A 14,749-nucleotide genomic window follows, 5' to 3' on the forward strand; every position below is an offset into this window, starting at 1 on the left:
GCTTTGCTGCATACCTCGGTTGTAACGAGTGGTTATTTCAGTCAAAGTTGCTCTTCTATCAGCTTGAATCAGTCGGCCCATTCTCCTCTGACCTCTAGCATCAACAAGGCATTTTCGCCCACAGGACTGCCGCATACTGGATGTTTTTCCCTTTGCACACCATTCTTTGTAAACCCTAGAAATGGTTGTGCGTGAAAATCCCAGTAACTGAGCAGATTGTGAAATACTCAGACCGGCCCGTCTGCCACCAACAACCATGCCACGCTCAAAATTGCTTAAATCACCTTTCTTTCCCATTCTGACATTCAGTTTGGAGTTCAGGAGATTGTCTTGACCAGGACCACACCCCTAAATGCATTGAAGCAACTGCCATGTGATTGGTTGATTAGATAATTGCATTAATGAGAAATTGAACAGGTGTTCCTAATAATCCTTTAGGTGAGTGTATGTGATCATGATATTTAAGGCTGTTTCACAAAGCCCATGTATGCAAAATTGAATGGACTGAATAAAAACCTTCCACTGTTGTAACGATTATTAGATTTCTCTCTTTTCCCAAAAAGAAACACAGAAATGATGTCCACAATCTAAAGAGAGAATTCTCTTCATAATAGAAAAGATGCCAACATACTGGACTGGAGAAGATATTTGACTGGCATATTTGTTAAACTCCCCCGGCGCTGTCCAATCCATGCCTGCCTAAAAACCAAAAGGAAATGCTTTAGTTAGAAACGGCCGTAGCATTCAACACAAGCAAGGCTGACATTTGCTGGTAAGCTAACAATTATATATAGTCATAAATGATACCTACAGCATTCACAGAAAATTCATGATGACAGACAAAACAAAATCAACCAGCAGATTTAATGTCAGTGTTTTTCCAGCATCCTGGAGAGTGGCAGAGGGCTGTTTTGTGCCAAAGGAGAAGGACTCTTCTGAGATCAGCCAGTTTCGCACCATTTCTTTGTTGAGTGTAGAAGCTAAGATATTCTTCTCAGTCTTGGCAAGGCGAATGACAACCTACTGTACATGACAGAGAATGGTTATGTGGACACCTCAATCCAGAAGGTGGGGATACCAGGATTTTCTGGGTGCCTGGAACACACCGCTATCCTTAGCCATCTGATCCAGGAGACCAAGGGCAATAAGGGCAACCTAACAGTAGTCTGGCTGGACCTTGCCAATGCATATGGGTCTATGCCCCATATCCTCATTAACAAGGCCATGGAGCAGTACCACATCCCAGACAAGATTAGGCAGATGATTAACAGCTACCTGGGGTCATTCAATCTATGGTTTCAGACTGCTAAGTTCACCACTGCATGGCAGATACTGGAGAAGGGGATTGTAACAGGATGCACAGTCTCCCCCATCCTGTTCATCATGGGGATGAACCTTCTTATTACAGCAGCAGCAGCAGAGGCCAAAGGACCAGTGACTGCAGCAGGAGCAGGCAACCCCCACTAAGAGGATTCATGGACGACCTGACTATAACAACAACAACACATGTGCAGGGAGGTGGATCCTGAAGACTCTTGGGGCTTTGGCATCATGGGCGAGGATGGTTTTCAAGCCCAGGAAGTCACAGAGTTTGGTGATAAGGCAGGGGAAGCTGACGAATGCGTTCAAACTCCACGTCCAAGGTGAACAGATTCCAACAATCAGGGAGAATTCCATCAAATGCCTGGGAAAGTGGTACGATGACACCCTCAGCGACAGGAACAACATCTCTGACACTGGAAAACAGGTAGATGAGTGGCTGAGGAGGATTGACAGGTCAGGACTACCTGGCAAGTTCAAATCCTGGATTTACCAGCATGGGCTTCTACCAAGGCTGATGTGGCCGTTGACAGTATATGAGATTCCAATGACTGCAGTGGAGAATTTGGAGAAGAGAATAAACAAACATCTGAGGCGGTGGCTTGATATCCCTCCCAGCTTCTATATTCGGTCTGGCCAGCTTCAGCTTCCATTCTCATCTGTGGTGGAGGAGTTCAAGGTGGCTAAGTGCAGGGTGGCAATGATACTCAGAGACTCTAAAGACGAGCGTGTCAGCAATGCGGGGGTCATAACAAGAACAGGCCGCAAGTGGATAGCAGACACTGCAGTTAGGCAAGCTGAAAGCTCCACGGAGTTGAGGGATATCATTGGCAATGTCTGCACTGGCCGGCAGGGACAAGGAACCTCCCATTTCATCCAGTGGGGGAAGGCAACTGTGCAGCAGAGGAGAGAGATGGTGCAAGCCGAAGTGCGTCACCAAGTGGAAGAGACACGGAAGGCGAAGGCTGTCGAACTAGCAACCCAAGGAACTTGGACCAGATGGGACCTCCCAGAAAGAAGGGTCACATGGACTGAAATCTGGAGGCTGGAGCCGTTCCGTGTGAGTTTCCTCTTGAGGTCTGTATATGACACACTCCCGTCACCTGCAAACCTGGTAAGGTGGGGCCTGAGGGAGGATCCACTCTGCAAATTGTGTGGGAAGAATGGCACACTCTCCCACATTCTAGCAGGGTGTCACACAGCTCTGGCCCAGGGGAGATACAGGTGACGGCATGATCAGGTGCTCAGCATAATTGCAGACATCCTGGAGCAGGCCAGGAGAAGACCGCAACCACTCATGCCACAAACACCAGCATTGTAGTTCATCAGGGCAGGGGAGCAGCCATCTTCTGCAAGGAGAACCAGGACCAACATCCTCCAGGGAGCACAAGGATGGGAGATGATAGTTGACCTGGGTAGGAAGCTCATTTTCCCCCCCATCGTCCAGACCACCTTGAGACCTGACATAGTCATCTGGTCAGAGCAGGTGAAGATCATCATCCTGGTAGAACTGACTGTCCCATGGGAAGAAGGCTGTGATGAGGCCCATGAGAGGAAGTATCTGAAATTCCAGGACCTCATCATGGAGTGCAGAGAGGAAGGATGGCAAACGTGGCTGTTTCCAGTGGAGGTGGGGTGTAGGGGGTTTCTGGCACAGTCTGTATGGTCGGTGCTCACTACACTCGGCGTATCAGGCAAGGACCGCAAGACAGCTGTGCGCAGGATTGGAGAGGCAGCAGAAAGAGCCTCTTGTTGGTTGTGGTTTAGAAGGGAGGAGGGGGACTGGAGGCCTGGAGCTGATGGGCAGTGACCTGGCCACCACTGCCGACCTGCCAACTGGAGGGTGTAGCGGATAAGGGGCGAAACACCCTGAGAAGGTTGGGCACCGTCTGACGACATCGGCTCCATGCCAAGGCCACAGGCGTTCTAAAGAGCGACTGTATGTGTGGCATCATCTGATGTATTAAGCAAGCCATATGCAATCTAAGACAGATTCCTGTGTATTTATTACCCCTGTTTAAACCTCATAACCATTAACTAATGCCAATATAATTGCTACTACGGGCATAATTAAAAATGTCATGTCAAAAGAGTTGTGCTACAACTAAGATACAAAACAACAGGTAACTGACTGGCTGCAGGGAACCTATAAATTCACATTTAAATACCAGGGTCTCAAACAGTCTCATACCCATGTACAATGTTATATAAACAAAATGTGCAACAGAATTTGAGGCATTGTGAAAAAAAGAAAAGAGTCACCCAGAAACAGCCTCCATTACGCAGCACGAGCTGCATGCTTCTCAAAGGTGCGTCGCTTGTCTCCCCCTTCACCACCTACCCTTCCCACGCTGGCCTGGAGGTGTAGATTCAGGGGGCTGCTGTCCAGGCTCAGCCAGAACTCAGAACCATCATCAGAGGCCACAGCAAACAGGTATTCACCTTGGGGGGGGGCAGGCAGTACATACCCTTTAGGATCACTATTACATTTATCACGCTCGTTTACATTTGGCACGTTTTACTTACACAAAAATGTTCTGAGGGCAGAAGGAAAAATGACTGGTTCAGAGAAATAACCAATCAGATTGTGTAGGAAGCAACTACATTAGTCATGACCACAACATCTGATTGGTTGATTCCACCTCCTCTACAATCTGACTGGTTCTCTCTCTGAACCAATCGTTACTTGGCTACTCAGATAAGCATTTAGACCGCTTCTCGTAGAACAAGGCCAGTCTAGCCTACACTGATGATGCTCCAGGGAGCATTTTGACAGCCAGTTATGTAAACGATGTGGGAAAATTATTTACGCACAGCAATGACATACATAACCTCTCTAAATGAGTCCCTGTGACTCTAAAAAAGACCTGAGACAATGGAAGGCACTAAAGAATAAAACGTGATGTTGTTATATGTGGGCGCTGGGGCCAAATGCAGAGGCACACGGGCGCACAATGGGGAGTCAGCTTCCACCCAGATCAGGTTACGGGGATGAGTGTTGCTGCACTGTGACAGATGTCCTGGTCATCACTGCACACAAGCCCAGAGACTCAGGGATATTCAGTGAAAGTGTGCTGGGTTACAGCATCTACACTCTAAAAAACGCTGGGTTGTTTTTTCAACCCATATGCTGGGTTGAGACTGCTGGGTAACAAAGTTGGGTTGATTTAACCCAATTTGGGTTGAAAATCGGTCTTGATCTATAACCCAGCAGTGCTGGGTTGGGAACGCGGACGTGAAAGAGAGCACGCACGTCACGTCAACATCCAGGGACATCAGCGAGAGTTGACGGTGTTTTGCGCCGTCTTTAGAGGGAAGCCAGTGAAATTCTGTCTGAAACGTAAGTTATTCAGTGTGTATTTAACAATGTTCATAATAAATAAAACATTTGCTTTACTGTATAATATATATACACGCAAATTTTAGGCTTTCGGTCAGTTGAACTGAGATTACCTAACGACTAAGCGACGGCCGTGCTCCGCCATAACGTAAAATTTTTAAATATTACTTTTGTATATGTTAGATACGGTTTTGATATAGCGGAGTTTACTTAACTAATTTGATTTTGTCAGCACATCCACATAAATTTCCCGCTCTGCTTGTAAGGTACATTTCGTTCAATTCGTTTGACTTAGTTGTACATTCGACAGCAAACGATGTTAATTTACTACGAACATGTAATTTCTTTAATCCTGTAAATGGTTTGATGCAGGCGGGAATGTCTGAGCTCAGCTCAGGCTAAAGGAGGCTTGAAACTAAGCATGTTCGACGGACATTTTCTAAGCATAGTGCTAAGGCCATGGTCAGTGGTTAACTAATGCTGATAGCTTGGTGTGTTATGGTCTTTAATGCTCCTAAAGGTTTTTTAGGTTATTTAACTTTTACACATTTTTGAGTTCTTAATGAATCTATACCATTTCTTTTTTATTTATTTTTCCTTTTTTCAGATTGGGACCAATATGGCTGATTACCTTCGTTCAGAAGAGTCCATTGAATTTTCTTATGTTCTCATGCTTGGAGACAACCACTGCTTTCAAGCCTTTGCTATAATAAATGGCACAGCATTTGAGCAAAGTACATTACTTGCTGCAGTGGACGTTTGAAATGTTTTCATATTTTAAATACATATTTTCTTGGAAGTAAATTTGACTTCAGTCACTTTATATCTCAGGATATATTGATGTTTGCACATAATTGTTAATGGGAAAGTTATAAAATGTTTTCCTATTTTTTCCTAATCTTAAATTTGTATTTTCTTAAGTTTTTTTTTTTGTTTGTTTTTTCAGTCAGTTTGATGCCGTTTCATTATTACTTCTACATATTTTTTCAGTTGATGATTTATATATATCAGGATATGTTAATGTTTATGCACAAATTTGTATTTTAAAGTTAATCTTTCTGACTTCAGTCAGTTAAATGCTTTTTCATTATTACTTCTACATACTTTTATTTTTCCTCTACTCTGCAATTACATTGCAATTGATTCTTACTGATGATTCCTGTATATCTCAGGATATATTAATGTTTATGCATGATGTAAATGTTATGAAAAGTTTTCATATTTCAAATTGTGTTTTTCTAAAGTTAATTTGTCTGACTTCAGTCTGATGCATTGTTACTGACTTCAGTCACAGTGTTTCTGTGATAGTTTGATACATTTTAATAGAAATTGTCTTAATGCTGAGGTGGAGATGGGAAAATGTCTTAAATTCATATGGACACATTTTTTACATGTTTTGTCATAAATAAAATTCCATTACTGAAGTATGTATTGCTGTAGAATTGTTTTTATTTTAGTAATTTTAATCACCAAAGTTTCTAGATTAAATTTCTGACCCATTTTGGGTTACATTCAACCCAGCAGTGTAGTCATTTTTAACTAATAGTTGGGTTAAAAATCACAACCCAGCATGCTGGGTTAAACGTGTAACCCAACTTGTTGGGTCAAAATAACCCAGCGTTGGGTTAGTCCCTTTTTTACCCAGCGCTGGGTTACCAAAATAACCCAAATTGGGTTGTTTTTAACCCAGCAGTTTTTAGAGTGTACATGTCACTGCCAGTGGCAGCACGGGACCCGGCCAAACCCGAGGGCACCAGACCCCATAGGGGCGCACTGTTGTAGGTGGAGAGGATACATTAATGGAAAGAGCTTGATGCTTGCAGTTCCGGTGGCAGGATGCGGACAATATGCAGGCAGCAGGGAGATGGCAGGATGAGGACAGGGGAGTTTTTAAGATTGCGCCATTTTGTGTCGCATTTAAATTGCGTGTAAATTTTTGTGGTTAGTGGGCGGGTTTGGTCAAATTCTTGCGTTGGACATTGAGTGGAAAAGAAAGTCCATGGTTGGGGGGAAAAAGGGATTCCCGACAAAGGTGGGATGGACTTTTGCGAGACCCCCAATACTTTTCCGTTACCATTAATAACTGCACTGTGTCCGTTTATAGTACAAAAGATAGAATTTGTTTATCGACTAATAAGTATAAACCTAAATGATACAGACATATCTCGCAAGATGTGCTTTAAACATTAAACTATGGGGGACAATGCACACCATGTAACTCGCATTTTATGTGTGCTTATACGTATTTATTAATTTCATTGCGTCCATTCAACGCCAGCGACTTTAAGCAAGGGTTTCAAGCAAAGCATGTGAGCGGAGTGGAGCGGAGCGTGAGCGAGGAGCGGAGCGGGCTGAATTTGGTCAGAGAGCGGAGCGGTTTTTTAATTTAGGCTGGAGCGGTCGCTCTGTCTCGCTCCAATTTCGCTCCGATACCGCTCACACTAGGATTCTGCGGCGTGCCCAAATCTACCCAGAATTCATCTGTACAATTATCAAGACTGTTACACAAATTGGCCGAGATGGAATTCGCAAAGTATTTCACAAAGGAAACTGATAGATCATACAAATGTACTATTCTTATCAAACGTATAGATGACAATAATGTAGAGCAAAAACAACAATGTGGTGAAACTGTTTCAGTGAGTAAAGATTCACTTTGGAATCATTTTTCTCAGAAACATGAGAGTGCTACGCGAAAAGGCGGAAGCCAGAGCAAAACGTGAGCAAGTTTTATATGGTTGTAGCATATCAAGTCTATAAAGTAAATTAAAGTATAAAAGCCTATAAAGTAAATAATGGTAATCAAATAAATTAGCTTTGTCATTCAAAGTAGGTCTAATAGGATTTTTTAATTTCACGTAACGCTGTCAGTTAAAATGTATTTTATAGAGAGACCTGGCAGCAACATCAACAGAAAAAAATTGAGGAATTTAAAACGTGGATGCTTAGCCTGTATATTCTTTAGGCTATTAAGCCCATTGATTCCTTTATTTTTAAGCCTATTTTTGTGTGGAATGCCATTGCCAAACCTGTCCGTTGTTGCCTATACGGTGTTTAAAAATAATATATTTTCTTTTCTTAGTGGCAATGTTTTCGTTGCTCATACAGTGGTACCTCGGTTCTCGAACTCACTAGAACTCGAATTTCTTGAAAGTCCAACAAACAAATTTTGACCTAGAACTCGATCTGAATATCAGAAGTTTAACCGTAAATGCTGACCTAATATAAATTGTACGCGCCAGGAAATGAGTCATACTACAATGCAATTCTTACTTGAATGCCTTCTTCGCAAACTGGACGATTAACCAAATAAAGCAGCGCAACATTACAGTAACTAACAATAAATAAACCACTAAAATATGTGTATTATTAGAGCATTTATGTCATTTATTTAAATTTTATTTTACCAGGTAGATTAACTGAAAACCAGTTCTCACTGCTTTACGTGATATTCGGGGGAAATAGCAGATTACGCATCGAAACTGCCTGGGATACAAACGTCATGCGTGTTACTAAACTCTTCAGCCAATAAGGGCAAAGGTGTGTCGTCACGGAGGCGGTTCCAGTTTGTGCAGCCGGGTGAGAGGTCGAAATGCATCTAACCGTAATGCATTGCGTCAGGATCAGAATGCGTTGCTTTAAGACAGCGCTGTAAGCAAGTCGAACGCACCCAATGACTGGACTGCGGAAACAAACTGAAACACGGACTTAATACAGAGGACTAATGACAACAACCAGAAACAGCTGATCACATGGGGATCCCACAGGAGGTTAACGAGGGGGCGTGGCACACGGAAGGAGCGGACAATCGGGGCAGGACAGGGGTAATGTTGGGATAAGATCTTTATCGTTTTGGAAGCCATTAAGAAAAAAATGCTCTGCTTGTTTTTTCCTGTTGATTTTGTGTCTAAATGCTAAAAAAAAAAAAAAAACATATTTAGGTGTAATTTTGGGGAGCCGGGAACCAATTAATTGGTTTTCCATTATCTCTTATGGGAAAATTCGATCAGAACTCGAACTTTTTAGGATTCGATCCGGAGTCCGGAACGGATTAAGTTCGAGAACCGAGGTACCACTGTATTTCTTTATCATATAAGGCTTCGGTTTAAGATGACATTTGTTAAGCATGCAGATTATTTGTCCCTCTTTTAAATTGGAGCAAGGGTGGAGCGATTTGACTGGAGCAGGACATAATTTTAGTGGAGCGAGGAGCAGTGTTGAGCTGAGCGGGTAGTGCGAATTAGAGCGGAGGATCGGGCGGAGCCAACAGCCTGCAGCTCCACTCTGCTCACATGTAGGTATGTCACAAAAAAATTCAAAGTTGTTGGATTTTTACAAAAGAAGGGCTTGATAAGACCTTTCCAATGATACCAAGAACTTCTTTCTGTGATGAATGGCAAGAAAGTTATAGGATATTTTGTAACGCCAATTAAGGCTTATTAACGTCCACTTATTAACAGATAAAACAATGGAGAACCATACTTGATTTTGTGACCTGTTTATGGTGTTCAGAAAAATGAGCATAACTCTGTTATTGTTTATCAGATTTTAATAAACTAGTTATCATTAGAAAGCTTATTCCTTGCCTAACAGTCTCAGATGCACTGAAAATAAAACAAATAATTATTTAATTATCATTTTAAAGCTGTAAATTCCATGCTGAAACTCTTGCTGCACTGTTCACCAAAAAACAACATGGCCGGCTCTCGCGGCAGATCCAAAAAAGTGAACTGCTGATCGATAAATTTTGCTCAAAATACGCCTAAATACAATAAACTAACTAAGAAATATAATTATCATAGTTTGAAGAATAATTCTGCTTACCTTTATTGTCCCAACGAAGGTTTTAATGAGTGAAATTTTTCGGTAAGATCGGGAGGAAATTTCGAAGTTATCAGAAAGTCAGATGACCGTGTTTTGAATGGAAATCCCCGGCTGAAGGTGTGTTTTACGTTATCAGAACGGGTTACCCTAATAGACACAAAAATAACACAACAAAAAGGCAAAAACTATTGGGATACCCTGGTGCTCTGGGGAATGGCGACCAAATTGAAAACGAGGCTGCCTGCCAAAGCCCCTATGGCGCAGAACTGGTGATAGTGACATACCTATCACACGCTTTGGTCTCAAATTTCATCAAAAGTTTGAAGTGATAGTACATTAGGGGCGAAAGCTGCATCTCAGGGTTAATGCGCGAGACTTGAGAGCCCTGCCTGTCACAGTCATCAGATCTTGCTCTTATACATAATTCCTCCTTTTATAGCTCCCTAAAATATGTAGGCATGTTATGCCGATAAAGTATGACATACCGATAGATAAATTTGCATTAACGGTATGCTATTCTGATGAAGTATGTCAGAACATTTGAAAACTGCAAATAAAGCTAAGCTTAAATCTTAACTGTGACACTGTGGTAAACTCGAACCCACTTTCTGGAATATTTCAGTATAGATCGGTATATCCTCATATGCATCATCAAGCGAGAACACCAGAGAGGTATACCCGAAAGTGGGTTTGGGTTTAAACCCTAACTATGATACTGCAGTAAAGTTAGCTTTATATTCAGTTCTCCGGCTGTAATATCTTTCAGCAAGAGCCGCACCCCTTGGTGTTCCAGCTTTCTTTACAGGTGAATGTTAATTAATATTTCAATCTTTGTGTGTGCACTTCACACGTTCAATAGCCCAGCTGTCTTGCTTACATATCGCACATGATATATTGTATGGCATGCCAAACAGGAAATATTTAATCATCTTTGATATATATGGAATGAAACCCGATATATATGGAATGAATGTCGATATATGTACAATGAAGCCCGGAATATATGGAATGAAACCCGATATAAATACAATGAAACTCGGAATATATGGAATGAAAGCCGATATATATATATAAAGAATGAAACCCGATATATATGGAATGAATGTCGATATACACTCACCTAAAGGATTATTAGGAACACCTGTTCAATTTCTCATTAATGCAATTATCTAATCAACCAATCACTTGGCAGTTGCTTCAATGCATTTAGGGGTGTGGTCCTGGTCAAGACAATCTCCTGAACTCCAAACTGAATGTCAGAATGGGAAAGAAAGGTGATTTAAGCAATTTTGAGCGTGGCATGGTTGTTGGTGCCAGACGGGCTGGTCTGAGTATTTCACAATCTGCTCAGTTACTGGGATTTTCACGCACAACCATTTCTAGGGTTTACAAAGAATGGTGTGCAAAGGGAAAAACATCCAGTATGCGGCAGTCCTGTGGGCGAAAATGCCTTGTTGATGCAAGAGGTCAGAGGAGAATGGGCCGACTGATTCAAGCTGATAGAAGAGCAACTTTGACTGAAATAACCACTCGTTACAACCGAGGTATGCAGCAAAGCATTTGTGAAGCCACAACATGCACAACCTTGAGGCGGATGGGCTACAACAGCAGAAGACCCCACCGGGTACCACTTATCTCCACTACAAATAGGAAAAAGAGGCTACAATTTGCACGAGCTCGCCAAAATTGGACAGTTGAAGACTGGAAAAATGTTGCCTGGTCTGATGAGTCTCGATTTCTGTTGAGACATTTAAATGGTAGAGTCAGAATTTGGCATAAACAGAATGAAAACATGGATCCATCATGCCTTGTTACCACTGTGCAGGTTGGTGGTGGTGGTGTAATGGTGTGGGGGATGTTTTCTTGGCACACTTTAGGCCCCTTAGTGCCAATTGGCCATCGTTTAAATGCCACGGCCTACCTGAGCATTGTTTCTGACCATGTCCATCCCTTTATGACCACCATGTACCCATCCTCTGATGGCTACTTCCAGCAGGATAATGCACCATGTCACAAAGCTCGAATCATTTCAAATTGGTTTCTTGAACATGACAATGAGTTCACTGTACTAAAATGCCCCCCACAGTCACCAGATCTCAACCCAATAGAGCATCTTTGGGATGTGGTGGAACGGGAGCTTCGTGCCCTGGATGTGCATCCAACAAATCTCCATCAACTGCAAGATGCTATCCTATCAATATGGGCCAACATTTCTAAAGAATGCTTTCAGCACCTTGTTGAATCAATGCCACGTAGAATTAAGGCAGTTCTGAAGGCGAAAGGGGGTCAAACACCGTATTAGTATGGTGTTCCTAATAATCCTTTAGGTGAGTGTATATACAATGAAACTCGGAATAAATTGAATGAAAGCCGATATATATACAATGAAACTCGGAATATATGGAATGAAACCGATATATATGGAATGAAACCTGATATATATGGGCTACAACAGCAGAAGACCCCACCGGGTACCACTTATCTCCACTACAAATAGGAAAAAGAGGCTACAATTTGCACGAGCTCGCCAAAATTGGACAGTTGAAGACTGGAAAAATGTTGCCTGGTCTGATGAGTCTCGATTTCTGTTGAGACATTTAAATGGTAGAGTCAGAATTTGGCATAAACAGAATGAGAACATGGATCCATCATGCCTTGTTACCACTGTGCAGGTTGGTGGTGGTGGTGTAATGGTGTGGGGGATGTTTTCTTGGCACACTTTAGGCCAAGAATGAAACTCTGAATATATGGAATGAAACCCGATATATATGGAATGAAACCTGATATATATACAATGAAACTCTGAATATATTGAATGAAACCCGATATATATGGAATGAAACCTGATATATATACAATGAAACTCGGAATATATGGAATGAAACCCGATATATATGGAATGAATGCCGATATATATACAATGAAACTCGGAATATATGTAATGAAAGTTGATATATATGGAATGAATACCGATATGTATACAATGAAAGTTTTTTTTTTTTTTTAATTATCTTTGGCGTTTATATGATGAACAATTTCTGTCTTTACACCGAATGTCTGAAAAATTTATATTTTGAAGAACTGCTGTTCGTACGCTAAAAGCTAAGATGATTTTGAATTAAATATATCCACAAACAAAGACAAAACCAAGAACTGACATCAATGACCGGACTGGGGAAAATATACCTAATGCAGACAAATACAAAAGACTAATGACTACAAGAAGAAACAACTGATCACATGGGGATTCCACACAGGGTTAACGAGGGGGCGTGGCACACGGAAGGAGCGGACGATCGGGGCATGACAGTGCTGTTGCTGCATGCATTTGCAACAGTTTCTATAAAACCTTCAGGGGTGGTTTCCCGGACCAAGATTAAATTAAGAAAGGAGTAGGCCTTAATCTAGAATAGTTAATCATGTTTTAAAAAATGGCTTTCTGAAACACAGATTAAGTACAGATTACTAACACCTGAACTATGGAGTCCTCAACTAAAATACACTCGATTAATTTAATGCCACCTGTGCAAATCAGGATTAGCTGGATTGAGGTTGCCTATAAAACATGGAATGAACCAAGAAAAGGTTAAAATTGTATGCAACTGAGAAGCAAATGGCAATGGAAGTTGAAAAGAGTACGATCAAAGAACTTTTCTGAACATGAGAAAAGTCTTTTAAAGCAAATAGTTTCGAGACATCCTGTTATCGAAGATAAACTACACATATCAGCTGTTGAATCAAAGAAAAGGAATGCCTGGACATCTATTTGTAATGAATTTAATGCAAATGAACACACATCTACAAGAACAATACTACAACTTCAGGTAAGAATCATTAGTTTTATTATGGCTTTTTAAAATCACTGTTGTATTTATAATAGTTATTTAATACAGGTGTTGTGGAAAAATATCAAAATAAACCTCAAAAAAACTGTTGCTGAAGCTCGAAGAGAGAGGTTTAAGACTGGAGGAGGACCTGCAAATAAAGACTGTGATGTGTTGGATGAGTTACTGACAGGAATACTGGAGAATCAGCAACCTTTGGAGAACATACCAGATGATGACCATCTGGACAGTTAAGATGATGGATCACATGCACCTATATTAAGTATTTGAATTTGATTTTGGCTTTTGTTTCTCTCCTCTCAAACTTCTATTTGCTTCTGTCATATGATGTGAAACATTTTCCCATTTAATCTGTATTTATTTGACCATGTATGAACTGTTCATGTTTCAAGGAGAGAAGGTCAAAACAGAACTGAAGAATTGGAAAGCAGCTTACCCTCCACATCCTCAGAAGCAAGGGTGGCAATGTCTGCCAGTACTGGTAACCAGAAGAAAAGACTCACTGTTCATGAAAAGTTGGCTAATGATTTTCATGAACATAAATTGAAGTATCTTAAGGAGGAGCATGAAATGAAGATGAAGATACTACAAGTAGAACTGGAGATAAAGATGAAGGAGAGAGAAATGCAACAGGCTCAAATGTCACATCGGTACATAAATATGTGAAATAAATATTGTTTTATTAAGAAAAGATGGATGTTGTGGTGGTTTCAGTAACATACCAGACCAAAAAGTTGTACACTTTTAACAAATATTTGGTTTTATTATTACATGTATCAGATCTGAACAGAGGGTTGAAAGTTAAATAATGTAAACAGATCTATTTAAAGTGGCACAATGCAAAAGCATCCCTGTATGCAAGTCCTTCTCTGTGGTTTGTTGTAAATGGTGGCACATCTGGATTGTCATCCTCTTCTATTGGGGGATCTGGGCATCCCTGCTTCTTTAGGTAGTTGTGAAGAACAGCTGTTGCAATGATGACAGTGCAGCATCTACTTGGTTTGAATCTGAGTGTTTTCCTAAGGCACTGAAAACGACTCTTCCAAATACCAAACATGCGCTTGACTAAACCCCTTGTGCGCATATGAGCCTGGTTGTAGCGCAGTTGTTCAGCTGTTGTTGGGTGCAAGTATGGCATAAACAAGAAATCCTTCTGAGCATACCCACTGTCACCAAGCAAAATTCCATTATGATCTCTTCTTTCAAATTCAGTATACAGAGATGAGTTGAGGAAAATTCGGGAATCATGAGTTGCACCTTTCCACCGTGCAACAATGTTTGAAAACTCTAACTGGGGAGTGCATACACCTTGGACATTTATGGAAAACCAGTTCTTTCGGTTCCTGTATTCCTCAGCATCTGGAGTAGAGGGATGCTTAATGGGAATATGGGTTCCATCTATGCAACCTATGACTCCTGG

General features: G+C 41.3%; 1 protein-coding gene across 4 annotated transcripts in view; it reads right to left on the reverse strand.

The window, feature by feature from the left end:
- The window catches only part of LOC111845649 (beta-1,4-N-acetylgalactosaminyltransferase 3-like), a 63,058-nt gene that overhangs the window by 24,231 nt on the left and 24,078 nt on the right, over positions 1-14,749 (reverse strand). For all 4 annotated transcript variants that reach the window (XM_072709828.1, XM_072709834.1, XM_072709838.1 and 1 more), the window contains exons 6-7: positions 3,662-3,762; positions 632-699 (exon numbers count right to left, since the gene is read on the reverse strand). In XM_072709828.1, the coding sequence (XP_072565929.1) occupies positions 632-699; positions 3,662-3,762 (169 nt within the window). The remainder of the gene's footprint in view (positions 1-631; positions 700-3,661; positions 3,763-14,749) is intronic.

The sequence above is a fragment of the Paramormyrops kingsleyae genome, chromosome 1 (assembly GCF_048594095.1).
Source record: "Paramormyrops kingsleyae isolate MSU_618 chromosome 1, PKINGS_0.4, whole genome shotgun sequence".
Lineage (NCBI taxonomy): Eukaryota > Metazoa > Chordata > Actinopteri > Osteoglossiformes > Mormyridae > Paramormyrops > Paramormyrops kingsleyae.